The sequence below is a fragment of the Nelumbo lutea genome, chromosome 7 (genome assembly GCF_056320005.1).
Source record: "Nelumbo lutea isolate HS-2025 chromosome 7, American lotus-T2T, whole genome shotgun sequence".
Taxonomy (NCBI): Eukaryota; Viridiplantae; Streptophyta; class Magnoliopsida; order Proteales; family Nelumbonaceae; genus Nelumbo; species Nelumbo lutea.
In genome coordinates, this window is record NC_142690.1 from 46,494,973 (window position 1) to 46,520,778 (window position 25,806).

Consider the following 25,806-nt stretch of genomic DNA (forward strand, 5'->3'; position numbering starts at 1 on the left):
CCTATTTAGTTTACACACCATATGTTCTTGACCCGAGGCAACAAAGCCTTATGGTTGTTGCATATAGATATTTTCAGCAAGATCTCCATTCAGGAATGCGGTTTTGACATCCATATGCCAAATTTCATAGTCATAGCGTGCAGCTATAGCTAATAGAATCCGTATGAATTTGAGCATGGCCACAGACGAAAAGGTTTCCTCATAATCAACTTCTTCTTTCTAAGTGTACCCTTTCGCTACAAGTTGAATTTTATAGGTCTCAACCTTTTCATCAGGGCCCTTCTTCCTCTTTTAGATACATTTGCAACCAATTGCTTTCATCCCAAGGGTGGGTCTAAAAGAGTCTGGACTCTATTTGTTTTCATTGAGTCCATCTCGACCTTCAGGGCATCTACCTAGTTCAAGGAGTCTATGTTTAACATAGTTTCTATATAAGTCACGGGATCTTCCTCATTGATTGTAGCTTCCATCAAGTAACTTTCTTGATCATAGTTGTATCGAACTGGAGGTCTAGACACTTGGGTAGATCTTCTAAGTTGGGTATTATCTGGAATTTGTGGGTTATCTCCCACTACTCCTGAGCTCTCTTCATCAAGAACAACTTCCTGATGATGATCGTTCATGTTATAGTCTTCTTCCAAGAAGTAGGCATTTCGACTAGGAGTAGCCTATGAATAAGCAACGACTGGTTTTGGATTCAAATTTGTCCGCACTTATTCTTTTAACATGTATTGAACAACCCCATATTTTCAACTATCTTACACTTGGTTTCTTGCCGGTTTATAGCTCATAAGGAGTCTTAGGAATTGAATTGGTTGGAACCCGGTTCAGCACGTATATTGTAGTCTCCACTGCATGCCCCCAAAAGGATGTAGTTAACTCTAAATGGATGAATAACGATCGGACTATATGTAATAGTCTGATTTCTTCTCTCTAACATACCATTTAATTGTGGTGTAACAGGAGGAGACAACTGCAATTTAATCTCATTGCCCTTTAAGTAGTCATTGAATTCGTCAAAGAGATATTTACCTCATCGATCTGATTGAAGGATTTTAATGTGTCTCCCTAATTGTTTCTTGACTTCTTGTCTAAACTCCTTGAACTTTTCAAAGGATTCAAACTTATGTCTCATTAGTATGTGTAACCATACCGAGAATAATCATTGGTGAAAGTTATGAAATAACAGTATTGGTTTTGTGTCCTAATATTCATGGGACCACATACATCTGTATGTATAAGGTCAAGTGTGATTGTAGATCTTTCAGGCTTACCTATAAATGGTCATTTTATCATCTTGCCTTAAAGGCAAGGCTTATAAGTTGGTAGATCTTCCATAGTGAGAAAATCTAGAGGACCATGCTTTACCAATCTTGTGATACATTCTATATTTATATGCACAAGTCGGTAATGCCACAAGCACATGGGATTAACTATGTCGTGTTCTTTTCTTGAGGGTGAGTTCCGACATAGTTTTGGATATATTTGTTTCTAGAGAATGATGAAAGATATAAAAACCATTCTCAAGTTCTCCATAAGTAAGGAACTTGTTATTTAATTTGATTGTAATCTTATTACTAAGTAACAGTACATAAAGACAATCTTTTGATGTAACAATTCCTTCTCTAAAAATTATATTTACTATTCCTATAGTAGTAGCCACAACAGTTACAATAGTCCCCAAGTAAAGTACCACCTTCTCATCATTCAGTCTTCTGCTTTCCTTAATCCCTTGCAATGTGTTACATGCATGAGTAGAAGCCCCAAAGTCAATAGACCAGGATGCAGAAGTGACCAACATATTGATTTCTATGACAAGAGATTAAAAATTACTTTCTTTGTTCTTGCGGGATTCTAGATACGGAGGACAATTCCTCTTCTAGTGCCTAATCAGATTGCAGAAGTGGCATTCATTTGATGACTTGCCTCTCTTCTGCTTTTTCAGTTTGCCTCCCTTTTTCTGAGGCCTCTTCTTGCCCTTTCTCTTTCTCTTTCTAGATTTGCCACCATCAACAAGCATGGTTACCAGCTTGTCCTTCTTTATCAGCTCTTCAGCCCTTTTGCAACATATTGTTGTGCTCTTGCAAGTTAACTTTTAGCTTGTTCAAATTATAGTTCATGACAAACAAATTAGAGGAAGAGAGTAGAGAGTTCAAGACGATATCAGTTTTGGTGTCATCATCAAGTTAGTAGCCAAGAGTCTCTAATTCATTTATGTAACCCATCATCCGCATGACATGGTCTTGAACTGGTTGGCTTTTGGTCATCCTCGTGGTCATCAACAATTTGAGGACCTTTTGTCAAGCAGAATGATTCTACTCCTCATACATCATTTTCAAACTATTTAGGATATCTTTACAGATATCAATTTTGTCAAATTATCTCTTGATAGAATTGTCCAAAGAGGCTATGACATAATACCAGTCAAGAGAATTTTTCTCTTCCTATTCCTGATATTCTCTCATTCGGTGCTAGGTTCTTGGCAACCTTGTTCAATTTCTCAGACGTGAGCACCAGATTAAGGTTACGATACTAGTCTACATGATTGGTTCCTTTTAGTTTGTTGTCGTTTAACAACTTAGCAAATTATCCGTGTGCCATTTCTAATAAAAGGCAAGAATTAATTAGTCCACGACCTTAATATTGTTTCATGTTATCTTTCATAGAATGAACTTTTATCTATGCTCTTATTTATCTATGAGATTTCCCTCCTTTCTCAATGACAAAGGCACAATTTATGCCCCTGGAAATGTGGGAAAACACATAAGTGCATGGGGCCAACTGTTTCAACTACATAACTCCACCACTTTCTATGAAGGATTATATATCCACCCATCCAATGACCTTCCCTTTTGGCCTCCATCAGGCAAGGCTCATTGCCATTTTAAGTTAAACCTTTATATCTGGTAAGTGCAGACCCGTTATATCGTGAGCCCCAAGGTGCTGTGGAAGAGTCTTCCATTTTAGGATAGGCCTTTACCACTCAATCTATAACACCCCTATCATCTCATGAAGCAATCCCACTGACTGCATCAACAAAATGGATAGCCCAATTTTATGATGCATCTCCACCCACCAATTTAGCCTGCTTTCCTACTAATGACGGAAGGCCTTTAGAGAAACTATCCTATGATATTTCCTATCTCATTGTACTTATATTTATCCAGAGGGAACGTGTAAAGTAGTCCCTAGGTCTGATTTAGGTTATACCAAGGTGGCTCCTACTGACTTTCATAAAGTCATATTCGGATGGGCCCATGATGGGCTAGGGTTCTCGCGGGGTTCTTCTTGGGAAAGAAGCTAGAAAGGGGCCCATCAAAGAAGGGAGATCATGAATTGATCTATAGGCATCATGGCAATGATATACACTCGGTCATGATGTTTGTAGAGAGCAACATAAGTCAATACATGGGCCAAGCACTTATGGCCCATGAACAAATCACAACCATTCAACACATCACAAGCACACACAAAAACTTGATCCAAATTAATTAAAGGCTTGTAAAACCCATATTTATTTAGATTAGCATATAATCAACCTATTAATGGACCAAAATTTGTAGTTTAGCCCATATAGCAATTCATGCTAAAATGGGTTGATCTTGCTTTAGTCTAACATAAAGGGGTTTTCAAGTGAGGGCTGAATTGGTCCATGCAATGGGTCATCAAACCCCTGGCCCATAACCAATTTTGAGTTACTTAAAATGTGACCTAAGGGGTTGTGATTAGACCCCCCAAAAACCATAGGTTTGGCCTAACTAGTTTGGACCAAAACTAGGTCAAATCGACCTAGAGTTTGGATTCCAAATCATGCGGCAATTCACAAGAAATAATCATCTAAAATTTTTAGTTGAGATTCATAATCAAGAGAGCAAATAAACAACAAATAATAAAGTTAGGGCTGATAATGTGATGGTCCGAATATGATCCAGACAAACTACAGCCCTGTAAGAAACTACAAATCGTAGATTGATCAATATCTGCAAATCCTGTCTTCTCCATGCACTCCAGCAATTTCTCCGATGTAAAAAAAAATAGAATAGACCCTAATTTTTATTACTTACATCAGGGAAAACCTAACATAATTTTCTAAAAATAAAAAAAAATTATTACAGACCAAATAATTAGAATAATAATTTTCGAGTGCACAGATCTTGGTGCCACAAAGATTCTGATCTACATCACAAAATCAGCCTAAGAATTCAAAAAATCACAATAGAACAGTTCTAAAATATATCAAAATATAATAATGAAAATTTCATATCAATTTGCCCAAATCTGAGAACTAATTTCTCAAAAAAACTACAAACTGCTCAAATTAGCTAGACTAGTTCTTACCGATTTGAGTTTTGGTTCAAATTCTATATGGTTCAATTCAATGCTGAACTTGGCTCTGATACCACTAAATGATGGTTAGGATCCATTATATGGATGGTCAAACCATGCTAGATGGCTGTACAAAAATTCAAATCTTTCTTAACCTTTCAAGAATCGAATTCCCTGATTTTCAAAAAATTGCATTTTTCTAGGATCGATCTTGCATTGAAATCGAATCAAATATAAAACCAAAACAAGAGGAAGATATATACTTGATATGGATTCCACAAATTTTTCTTCCAACGTGGAAGTTCACGCCTAAATCAGTCCACTGAAGATGGTGCAGCTTGATGTTGAAACCAGTTCAGCAATGCAGTTTTTAACAAAGCTGCAATCCAACTACTTGGATCAAATTGGGGAGGTGAGCACGAATTTTCTCTGAATTTTTCTTGCAAAAATCAGAGAAAGAACTTATCTTTATCAGTCCCAAAAGCTGAAGTCTAACTGCGGTTTCTTGAGCGATAAGAGAGAGAGAGAGAGAGAGAGAGAGAGAGAGAGAGAGCAAAATTTGCAGTTTGCCCTCTTCTTCTTTAATCTCATTATGGAGCACTTCTCCTAATAAAATTAGGAGATTATCCAAATATTTATTTGGATTTTGATTCTATCAAGAGATAAGTCTTATTTTCTTAAGAGAATTGATGCTCCATACCTATTTCCAAACTCATATTCGTCGTCCATGTCACATGACACCTTAAGCAGTCATGTGACATCTTAATTAATCATATTAAATATGAGCATTAGGCCCATTAGATATATGGCTCATGACCCAAGAGTGATGCTTAGCTAATTTAGGTTTGATTTGTATGGTGTGGGACCCTACAATGACCTCACATAAGCCCACATGGGTTCGGCCCAACTTCTGTGAAAGGGCTTGGACGAATTCATTACTAAACTCAGTGAGCCCCTGATCTCATCACTATGGACTCAAAATGGTCCCAACATTTATAATTAAATGATCATTGGATCGAACCATCCTATAAAAACCCAAGGATAACGGACTTAAGTAAGACAAAGCCCATCAGGTAATCAATCTTTAATGCTCTCTTACACTTAACTTCTCAGCCCACAATGATCTAACATTACCCGACAGAGAAGGACCTCTCCCCTGACCGCAAGGTGTTGTGTCACATTCTCTACTCGAATGGATCCCAGGAATTAAAACATTTTGCAAACACTTTTCTTAAAACATTATATATATATCGTATAAATATATTTTGCAAAACCAAATCGCAAACACGGTTGAAATCCACTACCGACAGTTTAGGTTTCCATCAAAGAGAGTACAGTCCTGATCATTCACTTTGTCCAACAAAGGGGCCGATCCTACCACTATGATCACCCATGTAAGTGAATTCTCAGATTGCCCCAACATACCCTGGTTTTGACGCATAACGGATCTCACTAATTAGCATATCAAAGATAGCCCAATCTGATACATAGTGCAGTACCATAATCAAGTATAGGGGTTATGTGTAACTTTCTAATTTTTTCCATCAATCTCCAAGGTCCAGGGCATAATTGAAAAATGGTTTGGGTTTAGTGTTTCAACCAAACACACACTATATGTACTTTGGGTTTAACTCTAAAAGGTGAGACAAGATGCCCCAACTTTTTTGGCAGTACATCAATGTTAGCCTTAGCAGGATAAACTCCCCATATCTACCCAATAGCTGAGAACGTTCTATACTAACACGAGTCTCAATAGTGTCATGTTTAAGGGATAATCTTCACAAAAATATACCAATATAAATATGAAAAAATAATGTACTTTTATTCATTTACAATAAATATATTTGTATATCGATCTGATTGGAGCTAAAGACATACACTGTATAATAGGAGAACCCTTGGAATAGCACTATTGCCCAAAAGTTCTCAATCTAGTCTATCTTGTTGGTCGTCGAGTCATAGGTCTCAAAGTTGGAAGGCTTGAAATTTGAAAGGAGTAGCTCTAAAATGATCTCATCAGCAACTGCGTCCATCTTGCCCATTGAGTGGTTATGACCGGAGGAGGCTTCCATCTTTCCCTCCTTAACCTCCTTGGTTTTGATGCGAAAAGCACCGAGCTGGGTGGTTAGTTCATCAAACCTTTTGTCATGGTCGCTTTGTAGGGCGTTGCTTACGGGTGTCTCCTTGACCCACGTAAATTCTGGGTCATTCTAGGAGTGTCTTGATACTTCAGGGATGTCTCCTCTCTAAGCATAGTCGGTTTTGAGACGATTGCAGAGGTCTAATACTAGAACCAATGGGTCTGGTCAGCCCCTAGCGCCACTCTATTGGCTATTACAAATATGGTGACTAGTGTGCTGACCAGTACTCGTTCGAGAGTGGAAACAACTTCCGAGGCGGTTGCTACATTTTGCCTTGAAGATAAAGTCATTTTTGGTATGGCTCCCAAGACAATGGCTCAAGGATGGTGGGTTGATAGGCCTTCGGCCAAGGTCATTGTTGGCATCAACGGGTTGTCCATCTTGTTGTCTGCCACCCATCAGTTTCCACAAATGGCATACCTCATCGGCAAGCAGAACAACCCATTCCATTAATCGTTGAAAATTTGAAATAGCTCCTAGGTGACGAGAGCATCAAAGATGGTGATAAGGATAGTTCGGAAACTTACAAGGTGAATTGGTAAAGGGTCCTACCTACAGATAGGCACAAAAAGACGTCGAAGGCCCTGGGTGTGGTCCTAGGGGCAGTAACATTGACTGTTAAGTTAGCCTAGGTGATAAGAAAGCCGAGGTGCCGAGGTAAGAGCAAGAGCAATAGCAAGAATAGTAAAATATGTAAGAGAGATATCTATGGCTTCCTCGCCCAATTTGTAGGCAATACCTCATTAATGGTGGCATTTAAGGGTGTCTTGTAATGGATCCACACATCGAGCCGAGTTAATTGTTGTCTTTGGTAAGGTTGGGGCCATGCAACCGAGCATTACTTGAACATTGAAGGAGCTCAGCCCGAGCACTCGGCCGAGGGCGTAATGCCTCAAAGTAAGACCCGTCACTAAGGCTAAGGGTAAAATATCACAAATACCCTTTGAGGCATATGAAAATATGAGGTTACCCTCCAAAATGGGCACGTATCAAACATGGATTGATGCAAATAATCTTGGCCATGTCAACACCTTTTTTTTATCAAAACGTAAGGCTCAGTTTGAAAGGAATATAAATACAAATATGTAGAATACAAAACTTTGTATCTTATATTGTTTTGTACCAATTTATACTGTAGATATTTGTATTTGTACTCCTTCCAAACTGAGCCTAAAAAAAAGATTTTGTTAGGAATTGTTAGGGCCAAAACACATGCAAGTTTATTATAGGTAATATGATTGTCACAAAACTAAAGGGAAGCTTTTGTAATTTTTGCTTAAAATAATATAGTTATAAATTTTTTGTTATATTATCCCCATTTTATTTATACATCCTTATTACATGTTGTGCTATGTCTTATAAATCTGCATTTAATATCTTACAAGTTATAGAAAAAAAAATCTGACATCAATACCTCTTTGACTCTACAAGAAGAATATTTAATAAATGTAGATATACATATAAATTATTATGTGAATAAACGATGGCATGTTAGGCATTTATTAATCATGCAGGCGTCAGTTGAGACCATTACACCCAACAACCGGTCCCAAGAGTCCCTAGAGTCATTACATCCATGCATTGGGACCATCACCTTTGTCCTCGCATCAGCCATACTGTATTATGATATGTTGAAATAGCATGAAACTAGAACCAACATGAAATTTTACATGGGTTGGGTTTTGATTATTGATCCATAGGCAGCCCAAGTACTATATATATATTATTGGAAAATTTTAATTTAGTGATTTTCATAAATTAATTTTCATGTTTTTGGTAATTTAATTTAGTGAAAGATAATTTAGAAAAATCTAATTTACTGCAAATTTTTTTTATATTTTCAATCATTAATTATTCATAAATTCAAATTTTTTTTTGAAAATTAATTATTCATGTCAATTCTTATATTTATTCACAAATTTTTTATAAGTAATTTATTCATATCAATATTTGTACTAAGGATTTTTAAGTTATTCAAGTTTTCCTTTCTATTTTTATTTTTCTGTTCTACAAACAACAATAAATAGAGATTTTTTATTAATTTAGTTTTAAACATCCCTACCAAAAGTGTCAACTGGTTGGTTGTGTAGTCCCATGGAGCAACAATTTTTAAACAACCTTCCATGTACTTTGACCTCTATAGAAAAATCCCATCAAATTTCTAATATTCTTATCTAGGGCCATTTTAAACACATTGGACTCAATAGGGTCAATTGAGTCTAAGTGATCAACTCAAGCCCAGACCCGAGCCTAAACTCAATGTGTCAAACTTTATTTTAGGCTAGGCTAGGACTTGATAAATAAAGTTTGACCTCAAGCTTTGGTTTGGATTCGTGCCTTGAGCCTAGTGATTAGGGTTGTGTTTGGGTTGACCTTAAACCTAGTTTAGTGTGAGATTGTCAGTGTTCTGGATAAATGGCAAATTCGAGTAAGGATTAATTAAATTTGATAGCTGTTGATCAATTATTTTGCTCTACTCCAATCATAAAATGCATATGACCCATGATCACTATTCTCATTTGCATTTTTCTGGCTGATGTAGAGCAAAATGATTGGTCCCACAGCCAATAAAACAGCTATGAAATTCAGCTAATCCTCATATCATTTGGTCATCTCCTCTGGTTAGGGGAATTGGGATTGTCTAAATTTCCCTCACTAGATCTAAGACAGTAAAACTAGGAATAGCTGATGGTAGAATGAAAGAAAGTAAACTGAGATGATTTAATCATGTGCATAAAGAACACCTACAACACTCATTCTTGTTTTTCTTAATCAACATCTACAGCACTTTATTAGAAAATATGATTATTATAAGCGGCAAGGGACCAAAAAAGGATTTGGAATAAAATTATTAAGAAATGATTTAATGATTCATAATTTTACGATGGAATACAATGAGAACGGAATATTAAAACAATATCCACGTAACCAGCCCAATATAGTCAGGACAAGGATCAGAGGCCGTTATCCGTTGAGGCCAACCGATAGATTCCTTAACTTTAATTCAAGGGAAATTGTCAAAATGAGTTTTCAGCATTTCTCTTAAATTTATCATAACTTTTCAAAATGTCTAAAACTCACCATGTCCCTAACTTGACGTTAAATATATTAACGGGAGTTAATATATTACCATTTTACCCTTCACAGAAAAATATAAAATACATACATACATATATATATACATACATATATATATATATATATATATATATATATATATATTAACTACAAAAACATGAAAAAAAAATGAAAATGTTCAAAAAATATTTTCAAATATAAAATACATTAAAACACATAAATTACAAAAAATATAAAAACAACTATAGAAATTGACAAACAAAATCAAAAAATAAAAAATATAGAAAAATACCTAAAATTATAGAAAAACACTGAAATTGCAAATAAATAACAAAAAATACAGAAAACTATAGATGGTAGAAAATAGAAAAATGTAAAAAAGAAATTAAAACAAAACATTGGAAATGATAACAAAACAATAAAAATAAGAAAATTGAAAACTGAAAAAGACAAAAAAAAAACAAAAAATATAAAGATTGGATTAAAACAGAAATTGCAAATATACATAAAATGATAAAAATTCAAAAATTATATATTATAGAAAAAAGTAAAAAATTGTAAAAACACAAGAAAGTGATAAAAAATTCAAAAAGATAATAAAAACCTACACAAAAATACATAAAATGATAAAAATTTAAAAATATCAACTAAAAAGCAAAAATAAAATAAATGATATTTTTTAAAATTATATAATTTAGAAAAATAAAAATTTCAAACAAACTAATAAAATGATAAAAATTTTCAAAAAATAAACAAAAATTAGGCATTGAATCTGAAGATTATTGCAACAAAGTTTCAAAAAAAAATATTTCAAACAATTAGATAAATATTTGCAAATAATATTTTTTTGCATAAATTTCTAGAACCCTTGATGGGGATTTACATTCTAGATTCAAAAGAGTACATCGCAAATGTTTCAAAACATAAGAAATCTTTGAAATTTCTCATCGTCCTCTTTCAAATCTTAAAACCAATAGATCTGTGCGGCAGCGACCTTCAAGTGAGAGAGAGAGAGAGAGAGAGATAGAGAGAAGATTTGAGCGAGAGAGAATGTGCTACTATGGTGGCAAGATCCAAAGAGGGTGGTGCAGTAGCTACCTTCAAGATCTAAGCGAGAGAGAAGGTGGTGCAGCGACAAGATCTGAAGAGGGTGGTGCAATGACAAGATCTAAGCAAGAGAGAGAGGGTGGTGCGGTTACCTTCAAGAGCGAGAGAGAAGGTGCTATGGTGGTGGCAAGATCTAAGCAAGAGAGAGGGTGATGCAACAACTACCTTCAAGATCTAAGCGAGAGAAGGTGGTGCGGCAGCCAGATCTGAGTGAGGGAGGCAAAGTAGAGAGAGAGGATTTCGATCTAACCCTAACCTAAATGACCCTTTTAAGAAACACTAACGATGCACTAACGGAAAGTCAGCTTTGAAAAATAAAATTCAGTAAAATGGGTTCCCTAAATGTTTTGAAAAGTTGTGATGAATTTAGGAGAGAAATGCTGAAAACTCGAGTTCACATCTCCGCCCCACAGCACATTCCCGTCATATATTGGGAACATCTCACTATGATAGTAGCAGAACCAATGATGTCATCATCGGGAGATGTTCCTAAAACACGGCAGGGATGTGCTGTGCGGCATTGTTGGGCGGCCCTTTTTGGGGCGGAGATGTGAACTCTAAAAACTCATTATGAGTTTTAGACAATTTCTCTTAATTCAATATTGATAATAGATAGGTTGTCATTTTGAATCCTGATTGTCAATGGTCCATTGGTCCTCGATTTGGTCCAGTTTTCAAAAAAGCAATTCAGATATAATCCTTTCCAATCCTCCCACCTGTCTTCTTTTTTTGTTTGAAGTTAGCTGCTCTTTTAGGATATTTTTATAGCCTTAGTAATTACTAATTTTGTCCTCTAACTATTGATGCCTATTGCCGCGCAGATTAGCCGAGGGCAACAAGGTAAATTCAATCTTCAGGTTCAGAGTGTTAACCAAGGACCTCGGGGCCTCGGAAGAGATTGACCAAAGTCAAGGACTACAAGCTGAGGTGAAGTGTTCCTTCCAAGGATTACGATAGCCGAGGATTGCTGGTTGAGGCGAGGTGTTCCTTCCGAGGACTATGGTAGCCGAGGATTGCAAGTCGAGGCGAAGTCCCAGGTGGCCAAAGATACTACAAGACAAGGAGTGTCAGAGGCCTCGGGATGGATACGCGAGGTAGAGGCTCCGACGCTCAAGTTAGTACGAGGTGTAGAGTAAGGAAGGGTGTAGGAGAGCCGTTGAAGAGAGTCCTCGGATGCACCAAATCTCCCTGAATCAATCCTAGGTAGACAATGTTGGTGCAGGGAGTAAATGAACGAGTGATGTTAGAGTTTCTCTATTCCAGCCCCTTTTAAGGGGAAGTTACTTCTTATTTATACTTGAGTGTGCTGGGGGTAGGTGAAGATGAATGCCCCAGATGAGAGTTGTACGAGGTCAGGCTGTAGGCCCTGGCGGGTACACCAAAAAACTATGTGATTGGCTCCGTAAGGAGGCAGCTGGGCTCCCTAATTGTTGCTAACGCTAGCAAGCATTAGTGGGCTGGGCCAAGCTGACCCACATCACTTGCTCCCCACTCCTGAGACTAAGGTGAGGCCTTGGATTTTGCTCATAATGAGGGTAGTAATCGGAGCAAGGCTTTGGCTTCGGTCGTTGGGAGTAGTGGTCGTTATGCCTTCGTATTCGTTAGCCAAGGGATGTCCTGTAGTGGTGTTATTTTTACATCTCGCATTGTCCCACTTTGATTTGGAAGAGCGAGCGATGTGGATGCCACGACTTGGCGAGGGTGTCCCGTATCACTCCAGGTCATCCCAGGAGTTTAGTGTTTTCCGAGTTGAACGGTCCACCTGGTGGTCCATGATGAGCGGGCCTTTCGGTTCGCTCGTCGGGTTGTCACGGGTGATCTCCGTAGTCCACTCGATATTGTTTCGCCTTCCAAGGCTATGCGCTAGGAGGTGTAGTGAGATTGGCTCGCAAGAGTGAGGAGCTCCCGCATCCGTTAGATCTACGTCAATCTGGACCATTGCTTTGGGCGTTGTTTTGTCTCCCGACGGCATACTCTAGGAGGTGCAGTGGGACAAGTTCACAGGAGTGGGGGGCTCTCGCATCCGTTAGATCTACGTCGATCTGGACTGTTGCTTTGGGCATCGTTTCATCTTCCGAGGGTCTGCTCTAGGTGGCGCATCATAGTTGGATGGTGGGAGCAGATTGGTTTCAGCCGTCAGATTTGGAGAAATCCAAGTCATTCGTTTTCTTTTAAATAGGGGCCCTAATAGTGATTCTCTTCTCCATTTGAACTTAAACGCCCTATCTCTCGAGTGAACGTAGCTCCCCAACTCTCAATTCTCCAGAACTTTTCTACTTCTTCCCTTCTTTGGGACATTTCACCCTTTCTTAGGTAATCAAAACATGTCGTTTTCAGATTATGGTCCTGAGTGCCATGAACTCCTGAACATCTCGGGAGGGAGCTCTCTTGCAACCCCCTCACCCTTGTCTTCTCTAGGTTCTTTAGCCATAGCCCCCCTTCAACGGGAGGTGGTCGTTTTGAGGGAGAGGTTAACCTCGGGGGGTGCTGAGGGAAGTCACCGGGGAAAGGACTCTCCCCATGAAAGCGTCGTCTTGGCATTGCCAAGGGATCTCCTCTCTCCGAGGATGATGCCGTGGAACTCGTCGCCGGACCAGTGGGAGTGTTGCCCGAAGTGTGGCTGATGTTGGTGTCTCGTGTTCAGAGTTTGACAGCTCCTTAGACATGTGCCAAGTCAAATCCTTGGCGAAGAAGTTCCACATACCCCGGTTTCATAACCTAAGGGTCCCCGACGTGGGCGATAGGCTGTGGACCCCTAAGGAGGGGGAAATCTGTATCTACCAGCATTTTTTAGAGTGGAGCCTTACGTTTCCCCTCCCAACCTTAATCTCCGAACTGCTAGAGTGGTACGACATCACTATCAGCCAGCTCATACCCAACACACTTAGGACTATCGTGGCGATGATGGTGTTGGGTCAGCTCAATGGCATGGGGCTGACGTTGAGATTGTTCCGCGCCATGTTCGTGCCGAGGAAGCATGATTCCGAGGCCAACATGTATTACTTCCACCTGAGGAGGGGGAAGCCAGTGCATAACCCCTCATTCATTCATAGGTGGAAGGATATATTCTTCTACGTCTCCTGCACCAAGGGCTGGCATTTAAGGTCCGACTGGGGGGAAGCCTGCGTCAATGTCAAGAGATGTTCCCCAACGCTCTGAGACGAAGAGGCTGCAGTCGTAGCTTACCTACTTGTAATGGGAACATTCTAGGCAAAGTCGTTGGTGGAGGAGGAGGTCCCCCTAGTCTTCGCTGGGATTAGCCCAGCACCCCTCGGTAGGAGAGGATTTGTGGTTAGTGCTCTCCCACGTTCTTTTCTTTTTCGCTAATGTACTAACTGTTGTCCTTTGCTGTTTCGCAGAAGTGCCAATGGACGCCAAGCAACGTTTGTTGGAGAAGGCTCGGGAAAAGCAGGCCAGGAAGAAAGCCAGAGGGTAGACGCTGAAGAGGTCCGATGGTGAAGCTGCCCCCTGCCCCAGTGAAGGGGGAGATTCACAGGTTATCGCCAAGGGGAAGCAGTCGCTGGCGGCACCGAAGAAAATAGTTGAGGTTCCAAAGAAGCCCACCACTGGGGTAGATTGAAGGGATAGGAAATCCATCACATGGATGCCCAAAGATTGCGGAATAAGGGGGCGAATTTCAAAAATTTTTCTCTCCCTTCAATTGAGAATCAAATTCTCTATTTAGAAAATCATATTTTCAAGGATCATTCTTGAACCATAAACTGAACCAGATCTTAACCAAAAGAAGTAGGGAGGGATAATACTTGATACAAAGAAACAGTATCTCCCAATGGAGGTGTTCACACCCAAGGAAGGATCCAAAATCTGCTCCCACTGGAGATGGCGCAGTGTAGGGTGGAGCAGAATCAGCAGTGTTCTTCCAAAAGAACTTGACCCTTCACAAGAATCAACTGGACGGCTTGTGAATATAACTCCCACCAATCTTTTCTCCAAAAGATTGGTATCAAAATCAAATATTGATTTCTCCCAAGAACTAGAGATCGAACTGCTGGATGCGGCGGCTGCAGGAAGGAGGCGGCAAGAGAGTATTTGTAGGGTGCAGAATTCTCTCTTCTAATAATCTCAGCTCTGAAGACAGTGATCTATGGATTGCATTGCATGTCTAAAGGCTGCCACCCCCTCTTCCTTTTATAGACTTAAAGGGATCAGCTCCTAATCCCATTAGGAGTTGCTAACCCAAATCATATTTGGATTAGAAGTCCCTTTAAGTGATAAGGGATAACCCTTATCTTATCTGCATATTAGATCAGCCATCTCCTAATCTAATTAGGGGTTTCCAGATCTAAATCTCATTTAGATCTTGGACTCTCTAAGTGGATAGGGTCTGTGCCCAATCCTATTAGCTGATCCATCTCAGAATTCGCTCCTTTAAGTGACTAATCAAATTAGCCTAGTTCGAAATGGGCTTAAGGCCCATTTAAGGTTATGTATTCAATTAACCTTCCAAACTGCTGCCCAGTTGGGCTTCCTTGTATGGCGTGGGACCCTAACATTGATCTACACATCAGCGACAAGGGTTCGGCCCAGCCTTTGTTACAAGGCCTGGTCGAATACACTGTTATGGATAGTGCACCCCCTGAAACCCATCAGATGGGTTCTATGGGCCCAACATTTACCCTAAGTGGTCCCTAGGCCAAGCCACCTTGTAACACCCAGGGACTGTGGGTAGATGCAAGATTAGCCCATCAAGTATTATCCTCAATGGTCTTACACTTAACCTCTCAGCCCATAATGATCACACATTGCCCGACAAGAGAGGACCTCTTGTTTGGGGGACCGAACAAGACTGGCAATGGGTCATGTCGACAAGGTAAAGAAGGAGAAGAAGGTCGTGGAGGAAAAGCTCCAAAGGGAAAGGAATAAGCTCCAGAAGGGAACTGCCACCGCCGAGGAGAAGCACCAGAAGTTCCGAAAGATGCTTCTGGATGAACAATCGCTTTGGGATCGTCTTGACGCTCAGCTGAAGGAGGCGTGGCAAGGGCTTTCCAAATAGCAAATTGAGCGGGTGCGGCTGGAAAGCATCGTCATGGAAGCGGAGAGACGAGCTGCCAAGGCCGAAAAGAAGGTTGACAAGGCGGAGGCGAAAGCTATCGAAGCCCTAGCTTCGGCAAAGGAGTCAAAGAAGGCAGTGGCTGAGGCAGTGGAGGTGTACAAGAAGTCTTCCAACTACCTAGATGCGTAGGTGGAGTATGCTTCATCGTCCTACCTCAATGGTATTGAAGATACCAAGAAGTCACTCCTACAGATGCTACCAGATTTTGTTGTCAAGGGACTGCAAGTGATCCTTGACGCTCCTGCTAAGGCTTACCCAACCGAAGATGTTGTTCCCCTAGCCAAAGACGAGGCGCAGGCGTAGACTTTTTCCCCTTTTTTATTTTTTATTTTTATCGTTGTAATACTTGCCATTTGTTTTTTTTTAAGCCAATACAAAATTTTTGTAAAGGCTATACAAGACCAACATTGAATAGTGAATGAAGTCACTTTTTGTGTATATTGTGTTTCAAGCATGTTGTTTCTTCCCTTTTCTCTTTCTCTCTCTTTCCTTTTTTTTGTGAGAGGTCCTTGCCCCTTCGAAAGGTTGAAACCACAATACACAAGGCACACACGATTCGGTCGTAGTGTTTGTTTATTTGCATGCTCATCTCGGCTTGTCGGGATATTAGGAGGTGAGGCAGAGTCATACGTCAGAGGCGGGGCTCGCCTGGCTTCCAAATCCTGTGCTATCCCAGGCGAGGCCGAAGAGAGTGCAGCATTGTTCCTTGTAGCCGAGGGAGAGGTCTTCTCTTGTTGGGCAGTGCTTGATCATTAAGGGCTGAGAGGTTAAGTGTAAGACCATTTAGGATAATACCGGATGGGCTAATCTTGCACCTGCCCATAGTCCCTAGGTTTCTATAAGATGGCTTGGCCCATAGGGTCCATGTGATGGGCTCAAAGGGTCACTGAGTTTTTCAGTGAATTTGGCTAGGCTTTGTAATAAAGGTTGGGCCGAACCCATGTGGCTGGTGTGTAGATCAATGCTTGGGTCCCACGCCATACAAAAAAACTCAATTGGGCAGCAGATTGGAAACTAGTTAAACACTGAACACTTAATGGGCCAAAAGCCCATTACGAGTTGGGTTGATATGATCACCCATCTAAGGGGCGAATCTGAGATTGATGTTAATAAAAGGATTGGGCTTTTGACTTTATCCACTCTAGGAGACCAAATTCAAATTAGATTTGAATCTGGTAACTTCCTGATAAGATCAGAAGTAAACTAACTTAATCTACAGATAGGATTAAGATTATCCCCTATCCAAATATTGATTTGGATTGGGATAACTCCAAATTAAGAGGATTTCTTAATCAAGAAGAAAAGGAGGAGAAAAAGAATTCGAATATACCAGATTTCGAACCAAGTTTTTCCAAGAGAGAAGAAAGTCTTCTGCATACAGAGATTAGATCTCAAAAACTCTAGAGAGAAGAAAAGCAGTTCAGTCATCTTCGTCCCAGGAGTTCTCCTCCAGCCGCCGCCAACCTCTCTTGTAAGATTTGATGTTTGTAAGAGAAAGAAGTCAAGAAATCAGTTCTTGACATCAGTCTTGTAGAAAAGACTAAAAATGATTCGGTGTTCAGAGTTTCCAGTGGGTTCTTGCAAAGGATCTAGTGTTTAGGACGCACACAGCTGGCTCGTTCCATCCACAACTGTTCATCTTCAGTAGGAGTGGATCTTGGTATCTTCTTTGGGCGTGAACACCAACTTTGGGAGATAATGTTTCTCCGGATCAGGTATAATCCTTCCTGTTCCCTTTTGGTTCAGATCTGGTTTGATTATGGTTCAAGTAGAATCCTTGAATATTGTATTCTAAATTTATGGAATATGATTTCCAGTTGGGAGAAGGTAGACAAATTTTTGAAATTCACCCACCCATTCCGCACCCTTCTTGGCATCCATTAGATGGATCCTACCATTCTTTTAGATTTCAAGTCGGATCGAGATGATAGAAAATCTACATCTGGATATGTTTTCACGATAGGATCGTGTGTTGTTTGTTGCAAGAAAAGGAAACAGGGTCCACTATAAACTCCATGACTGAGGCCGAGTACATTGCCGCAAATGAGGCTGCCGTGTGGATGAAGAAGTTCGTTCACGAGTTGGGAGTAGTTCCGTCCAGCACATCACCCATCCCATTGTTGTGTGACAACAATGGAGCCATTGCTCAGGTTAAGGAGCCACGAGCCCACTCGAAGTCGAAGCACATTGAGAGGAAGTACCACGTACTGCGGGAGATTGTTGGTAGAGGGGATGTCCTGATTCAGAAGGTAGCGTCAACGGAAAATGTAGCAGACCCATTGACGAAGCCACTATCACAGAAAGTGTTTGAGAAACACGTGGAAAGCATGAGAATCTGGCTTGTACCTGATTGGACCTAAGTGCAAGTGGGAGCTGTTAAAAAGTTTTGTATGCCCTTAGCTTCAATCAAGATGATGTATTTGATGAGTTTATTGTAAATGAAAAAAGTGCATATTTGATTAATGTTTCCTTGGTATGTTTCTATGTAATACCCTTAAACTGGACACTTAATGAGACTCGTGTTAGTTTAGAATATTCACAGCTAGTGGGTCGGTCTGGGAGACCTATCCTGACAAGGTTGACACTGTGGTGCCACCAAGTCGATTGGGGTGGCCTGTTTCAGTTACCAGGGTGAGACCCTAGGCACATACAATGTGGGATTAATTGAATCTTTGAAATGGACCAGATTTCCAGTATTGCCCTGGACCTTGGAGATTGATGGGCAAAACTGAAAAGTTACACCCGACCCATAGACTCGATTATGATACTGCACTAGGTGTCGGATTGGGTTATCTTTGATGTACCAATCAGTGAGATCCTTAGCGGGGGTCAAAACCTGGGTATTTTGGGACAATATGAGAATTAATCTGAGTGGATGATCATAGTGACAGGATCAGCCCCTTTGTCGGACAAAGGTAATGATCGGGGATGCACTCTCACTGATGGAAACCAAGACTGCCGGTAGCCGATTTCAATCGTTCAGATTTGTTTTGCAAAATATATTTTATATGGGATATAAAAGTATATATATTATGGTTTCGAAATGATTTGCAAAATGTTTTAATTCCTAAGATCCATATAAGCAGAGAGTGCAACATTGTTCCTTGCAGCCGAGGGAGAGGTCCTCTCTTGTCGGGTAGTGTATGATCATTATGGGCTGAGAGGTTAAGTATAAGACCATTAAGGATAATACCTGGTGGGCTAATCTTGCATCTGCCCACAGTCCCTGGGTGTTACAAGGTGGTTTTGCCCAGGGACCACTTAGGGTAAGTGTTGGGCCCATAGAGCCCATAAGATGGGATTCAAGGGGTGCACTGTCCATAACAGTGTATTCGGCCAGGCCTTGTAACAAAGGCTGGGCTGAACCCATGTGGCTGATGTGTAGATCAATGTTTGGGTCCCATGCCATACAAGGAAGCCCAACTGGGCAACAGTTTGGAAGGCTAAGTGGAGATAAGGTTAGTTTCTTCTTTCTATATGTAGATGACATTCTACTCATTGGGAATGATGTAGGAATGTTAACTACGGCGAAAGTATGGCTTTCACAGCAGTTCTCCATTAAAGATCTTGGAGAAGCCTCCTATATACTGGGTTTTCGAGTCTATAGATATAGATCGAAGCGGATAATAGGATTATCCCAATCTGCTTGCATTGACAAAATAGTCAAAAGATACAGCATGGAAAACTCCAAGAAAGGAAATGTTCCTTTCTGGCACGGAGTCACTCTCTCCAAAAGATGTCTCCCAAGACTTCTGAGGAGATTGATGGCATGAAAGACGTTCCCTATGCCTCAGCCGTAGGAAGCATCATGTATGCCATGCTGTGCACTCGTCCTAATAAGATCAGGAGTAAACTAACTTAATCTATAGATAGGATTAAGATTATCCCCTATCCAAATATTGATTTGGATTGGGATAACTCCTAATTAGGAGGATTTCTTCATCAACAAGAAAAGGAGGAGAAAAAGAATTCGAATATACAAGATTTCGAACCAAGTTTTTCCAAGAGAAAAGAAAGTCTTCTGCATACAGAGATTAGATCTCAAAAACTCTAGAGGGAAGAAAAGCAGTTCAGCCATCTTCGTCCCAGGAGTTCTCCTCCAGCCGCCGCCAACCCCTCTTGCAAGATTTGATCTTTGTAGGAGAAAGAAGTCAAGAAATCAGTTCTTGACATCAGTCTTGTAGAAAAGACTAAAAATGATTCGGTGTTCAGAGTTTCCAGTGGATTTTTGCGAAGGATCCAGTGTGTAGGACGCACACTGCTGGCTCCGTTCCATCCACAGATGTTCATCTTCAGTAGAAGTGGATCTTGGTATCTTCTTTGGGCGTGAACACCAACTTTGGGAGATATTGTTTCTCCGGATCAGGTATAATCATTCCTGTTCCCTTTTGGTTCAGATCTGGTTTGATTATGGTTCAAGTAGAATCCTTGACTATTGTATTCTAAATTTATGGAATATGATTTCCAGTTGGGAGAAGGTAGAAAAATTTTTGAAATTCGCCCACCCATTCTACACCTTTCTTGGTGTCCATTAGATGGATCCTACCATTCTTTCAGATTTCAAGTCGGATTGAGATGATAGAAAGTCTACATCTGGATATGTTTTCACGATAGGATTGTGTGTTGTTTGTTGGAAAAGCAGCAAACAGGGATCCACTGTAGACTCCACGACTGAGGCTAAGTACATTGCCACAAATGAGGCTGCCGTGTGGATGAAGAAGTTCGTTCACGAGTTGGGAGTAGTTCCGTCCAGCACATCACCCATCCCATTGTTGTGTGACAACAATGGAGCCATTGCTCAGGCTAAGGAGCCACGAGCCCACTCGAAGTCGAAGCACATTGAGAGGAAGTACCACGTACTGCGGGAGATTGTTGGTAGAGGGGATGTCCTGATTCAGAAGGTAGCGTCAACGGAAAATGTAGTAGACCCATTGACGAAGCCATTATCACAGAAAGTGTTTGAGAAACACGTGGAAAGCATGAGAATCTGGCTTATACCTGATTGGACCTAAGTGCAAGTGGGAGATGTTAAAAAGTTTTGTATGCCCTTAGTTTCAATCAAGATGATGTACTTGATGAGTTTATTGTAAATGAAAAAAGTGCATATTTGATTCATGTTTCCTTTGTATGTTTCTATGTAATACCCTTAAACTGGACACTTAATGAGACTCGTGTTAGTTTAGAATGTTCACAGCTAGTGGGTCGGTCTGGGAGACTTATCCTGACAAGGTTGACACTGTGGTGCCACCAAGTCGATTGGGGTGGCCTGTTTCAGTTACCAGGGTGAGACCCTAGGCACATACAATGTGGGATTAATTGAATCTTTGAAATGGACCAGATTTCCAGTATTGCCCTGGACCTTGGAGATTGATGGGCAAAACTGAAAAGTTACACCCGACCCATAGACTCGATTATGATACTGCACTAGGTGTCGGATTGGGTTATCTTTGATGTACCAATCAGTGAGATCCTTAAAGGGGGTCAAAACCTGGGTATTTTGGGACAATCTGAGAATTAATCTGAGTGGATGATCATAGTGACAGGATCAGCCCCTTTGTCGGACAAAGGTAATGATCGGGGATGCACTCTCACTGATGGAAACCAAGACTGCCGGCAGCCAATTTCAATCGTTCAGATTTGTTTTGCAAAATATATTTTATATGGGATATAAAAGTATATATATTATGATTTCGAAATGATTTGCAAAATGTTTTAATTCCTAATATCCATATAAGCAGAGAGTGCAACACTGTTCCTTGCAGCCGAGGGAGAGGTCCTCTCTTGTCGGGTAGTGTATGATCATTATGGGCTGAGAGGTTAAGTGTAAGACCATTAAGGATAATGCCTGGTGGGCTAATCTTGCATCTGCCCATAGTCCCTAGGTGTTACAAGGTGGTTTTGCCCAGGGACCACTTAGGGTAAGTGTTGGGCCCATAGAGCCCATAAGATGGGTTTCAAGGGGTACACTGTCCATAACAGTGTATTCGGCCAGGCCTTGTAACAAAGGCTGGGCCGAACCCATGTGGCTAATGTGTAGATCAATGTTTGGGCCCCACGCCATACAAGGAAGCCCAACTGGGCAGCAGTTTGGAAGGCTAAGTGGATACATAACCTTAAATGGGCCTTAAGCCCATTTCGAACTAGGCTGGTTTGACCAGTCATTTAAAAGGGGTGAATTTAAGATGGATCAACTGATAGGATTGGGCCCATACCCTATCCACTTAGAGAGTCCAAGATCTAAATAAGATTTAGATATGGAAACCTCCTAATTAGATTAGGAGATGGCTGATCTGATCAGCAGATAAGATAAGGGTTATCCCTTATCACTTAAAGGGACTTTTTATCCAAATATGATTTGTATTAGCAAATCCTAATGGGATTAGTAACTGATCTCTTTAAGAATATAAAAGGAGGAGGGGGCAGCAACTTTTGGAGATGCAAACAACACATTCTTGTCTTCAGAGTTGAAATCACAAGAAGAGAGAATTTTGCACCTTGCGAATTCTCTTTTGCCGCCTCTTCCTACAGCTGCCGCCTCCAGCAATTCGATCTCTTCCTCTCTACAGGAGTAATCAAGATTTGATCTTGATACCAATCTTTTGGAGAAAAGATTGATTGGAGCTGTATTCACGAGTCATTCTGTTGATTCTTTCGAAGGGTCAAGTTTTTTTAGAACACTGCTGATTCTGCTCCATCCTGCACTGCGCCATCTTCTGTGGGAGCAGATTTTGGATCCTTCCTTGGGCATGAACACCTCCATTGGAAGATACTGTTTCTTCGTATCTGGTATAATCCCTTCCTACTCCTTTTGGTTCAGATCTGGTTCAGTTTGTGGTTCAAGAATGATCCTTGAAAATATGATTTTCTAAATAGGGAATGCAATTCCTAGTTGAAGGGAGAGAAAAATTTTTGAAATTCGCCCCCTTATTCTGCAATTTTTGGGTATCCATGTGATGGATATCCTATCCCTTCACCATCCAAGATGGTTCGGCCTCTACGGGGAGGATTTGGATGTCCTCTATGGAGGGTCAGGCCAATCTTTCCACGTGCACAGTGTGGCCGAGGACCACGCCCAATGTGCTCGCCAATTTGGAGAGGGCGTCGGCTCGGGTGTTCTCAGCTCGCAAGACTTGTTGTAGAGAGAAGCATTGGAAGTGGTGAGCTAACTCTTGAACTCTGACGAGGTACTTAGCCATGCTTTGTTCTCTGGCCTCGTAGTCACCATTGACTTGATTCGTCACCAGCTTTGAGTCATTGAGGACTTCAACGTGCTTAGAGTCAAGGTCTCGGGTGAGCTGCAACCCTGCCCAGAGAGCTTCGTACTCGACTTCGTTTTCGGATGTAGGGAACTCGAATCTTAGTGCATACTCTATGACAACATCATCAGGGGTGAGGATAATGAGGCCCGATCCACTCCCTTTGGTGTTGGATGAACCATCGACAAAAAGTCTCTACGCAGGGGAGGCCTCCTAGGTCGGTCGTGATTCCTCTAACTCATCTTTGAGAGGCCGGCTGAGGTGCCTGGTGAAAGTGCTTTCTGCTATGAAGTCAGCCAAGGCTTGCACTTTGATCGTTGGCCTTAGCTGGTATTGTATGTCAAACTCTGATAGTTCTTTCACCCACTTAATTGGGCATCCCAAAGTCTCTGGCTTAGCGAGGACGACCCTAAGGGGCTGATTTGTCAGGACCACTATGGTGTGGGCTTGGAAATACGGCATGAGCTTTCTAGTCGAGATGATGAGGGCGTAAGCTAGCTTTTCCACTTCGGGGTACCTAGCCTCGACGTCGTTGAGGACTTTGCTGACATAGTATACTGGTCTCTGGATTCTATCATCTTTTACCAAGAACGGGTTGACGACCTCGTCTCCGACTTATAGGTATAAATATAGGGTTTCCCTTGATACAGGTCGAGTGAGGAGCGGGAGTGAGGCGAGGTATAGCTTGAGCTCATCGAAGGCACACTAGCACTCCTTCATCCACCGAAAATCTTTTAGCTTCTTGATGGCGCAAAAGAAGGGAAGCAGCGATCTGCCAATTTTAACATGAAATGGTTGAGGGCGGCTATCCTGCAAGTGAGTCTTTGAGTCTCCTTTACTAACCGAGGGGGTGCCATGTCTAGTATGGCCTGTACCTTGCATGGGTTGGCTTCGATGCATCTTTGAGTGATGACAAAGCCTAAAAATTTTCCCAAGGTAACCCCGAAGGGGCACTTGCTCGAGTTGAGCTTCATCTTGAATTTATGCAGAGAATCAAAGATCTTGGCCAGGTCCAAGGTGTGCGGTTCGGCTTTCAGGCACTTCACTACCATGTCATCCACATAGGCTTCGACGTTCCTCCCCATCTGATTCTTGAAAACCTTGTTGACAAGGCACTAGTAAGTCGCCCCTACATTCTTAAGGCCGAACGACATTACCTTGTAGCAATGCGTGTTGTGCTCAGTGATGAAAGATGTCTTCTCCTCGTTGTCGGGGTGCATCTGGATCTGGTTGTACCCGGAGAAAGCATCCATGAAGCTGAGTAGTTCATACCCTGCGGTGGCGTCGACGAGGAGGTATATCCTTGGCAAAGGAAAACTGTCCTTCAGACAAGTTCGGTTGAGATCTGCGAAGTCAATATAGATTCGCCATTTCCCATTAGCTTTTCTTACCAAGACGATGTTAGACAGTCAGTTGGGGTAATGTACCTCATGGATGAAACTGGCGTCGAGTAGCTTATCAACTTCCTCTCCTATAGCCTTCCATCGCTCTGGTGCAAAGTTCCTCTTCTTTTGCTGGACTAGCCTAGAGATCGGGTCCACGCTCAGCTTGTGAGTAATGATCGAAAGGTCAATTTTGGGCATGTCAGCGGCAGACCAAGCAAAGACGTCGGCATTAGTTCTGAGGAAACCTACCAGTTCAAACAGACATTCACGGGGGAGATTGAACCCGACACGGACCATCTTTTCTGGGTTTGATTCATCCAGGAGAACTGAGACGAGGTCCTCGGCTCGCTGGCTCTTCCCGTGGGTCGAGGCCTTCCAGTGACAAGGCCTCCTTATTTTTCCTTTTAGTGTCGCCACATAGCATTGGCGGGCGATCTGCTGGTTCCCACGAACGACTCTGATGCCGTGCTCGGTGGGGAGCTTAAGGGCTAGGTGATAAGAGGACATGGCTGCCCCTAGTGCATGAAGGGTTGGTCTTCCCATTATCGCGTTGTAGGGAGAGGCAACCTTCACCACAAGGAACTCATGCATCCAAGTTACCTAGTGTGGAATTGTCCCTACCATGATGGGTAGGGTAGTTTTTCCTTCTGGCCTAATGATGCTGACGGAGAAGCCAACGAGGGGAGCATCGGTGGGCTGGAGCCACTCTGGCGCGAGCTTCATTCTCTCATAAGTGTCATAAAAAAGGATACCGGTTGACGAGCCACTATCCACTAAGATTTTCTTTACCATAAAATTGGAGATGATGGCTGTGACCATGAGGGAATCGTCATGGGGTATAGCAAGCCCCTCTAAGTCTTCGCTGGTGAAGACAAGGGCATGTCGACAGCTCGACCTCAACGGAGCATCCGGGTACTTCTGCTTCTTCGGGGCATGGATGTTGGGCTGCCTGGTGTAGGCTTTTCGAGTTGAGGTCGAGGCCAAGGCTCCACTCGAGGCCATGCCCCCGGTGATGACGTCGATGACACCTGCCACTTGCTGGTGCTGCTGATGCTGCTATTGGGATGACGAGGTGCTGGCCTCTCCTCCAACGAACTGCTTAAGGTATCCTTGGCGGATGAGGGACTCTATTTCATTCTTTAGATCATAGCAGTCCTCTGTGTCATGCCCAGTGCTATGGTGGTACTTGTAGTACTTCGTAGGGCTCCCCCTCTTGGGGTTTCACTTTAGCTTCGTTGGCCTCTTCACAAACATTTCTTCCCCGATCTGCATTAGTATCTAGGTGCGGGTGGAGTTGAGTGGTGTGTAATCCTTGTAGGCCGAGGCCAGAGTTGGCGGCTTCTTGTTGTCTTTTCCGCCATTGTTGCTGGGGTGGTGTTGGTCTCTACCTTGCCTCTTCTTCTCCGGGGGCCCGTCGTGGTGCTCGGCTACCCTTTCTT

At 41.7% G+C, this 25,806-nt stretch overlaps 1 protein-coding gene across 1 annotated transcript; it reads right to left on the bottom strand.

Moving 5' to 3' along the window:
- Positions 1–24,097: 24,097 nt before the first annotated feature.
- Positions 24,098–24,910, bottom strand: LOC148846254 (uncharacterized). Its single transcript, XM_088955953.1, has 2 exons — positions 24,410–24,910; positions 24,098–24,304 (listed from the first exon to the last, which is right to left on the bottom strand). Exons 1-2 carry the CDS (start codon positions 24,908–24,910, stop codon positions 24,098–24,100), a joined length of 708 nt encoding a protein of 235 aa, XP_088812079.1.
- Positions 24,911–25,806: the final 896 nt, after the last annotated feature.

What these genes read in the sequence shown, in the direction of transcription:
- LOC148846254 (XM_088955953.1), bottom strand. Translation starts at nt 24,910, where the DNA reads ATGGGAAGACCAACCCTTCATGCACTAGGGGCAGCCATGTCCTCTTAT. An exon ending in ACGCCAGTTTCATCCATGAG is followed by an intron (nt 24,305 to 24,409) that starts GTACATTACCCC and finishes ACTTGTCTGAAG; the next exon opens with GACAGTTTTCCTTTGCCAAG.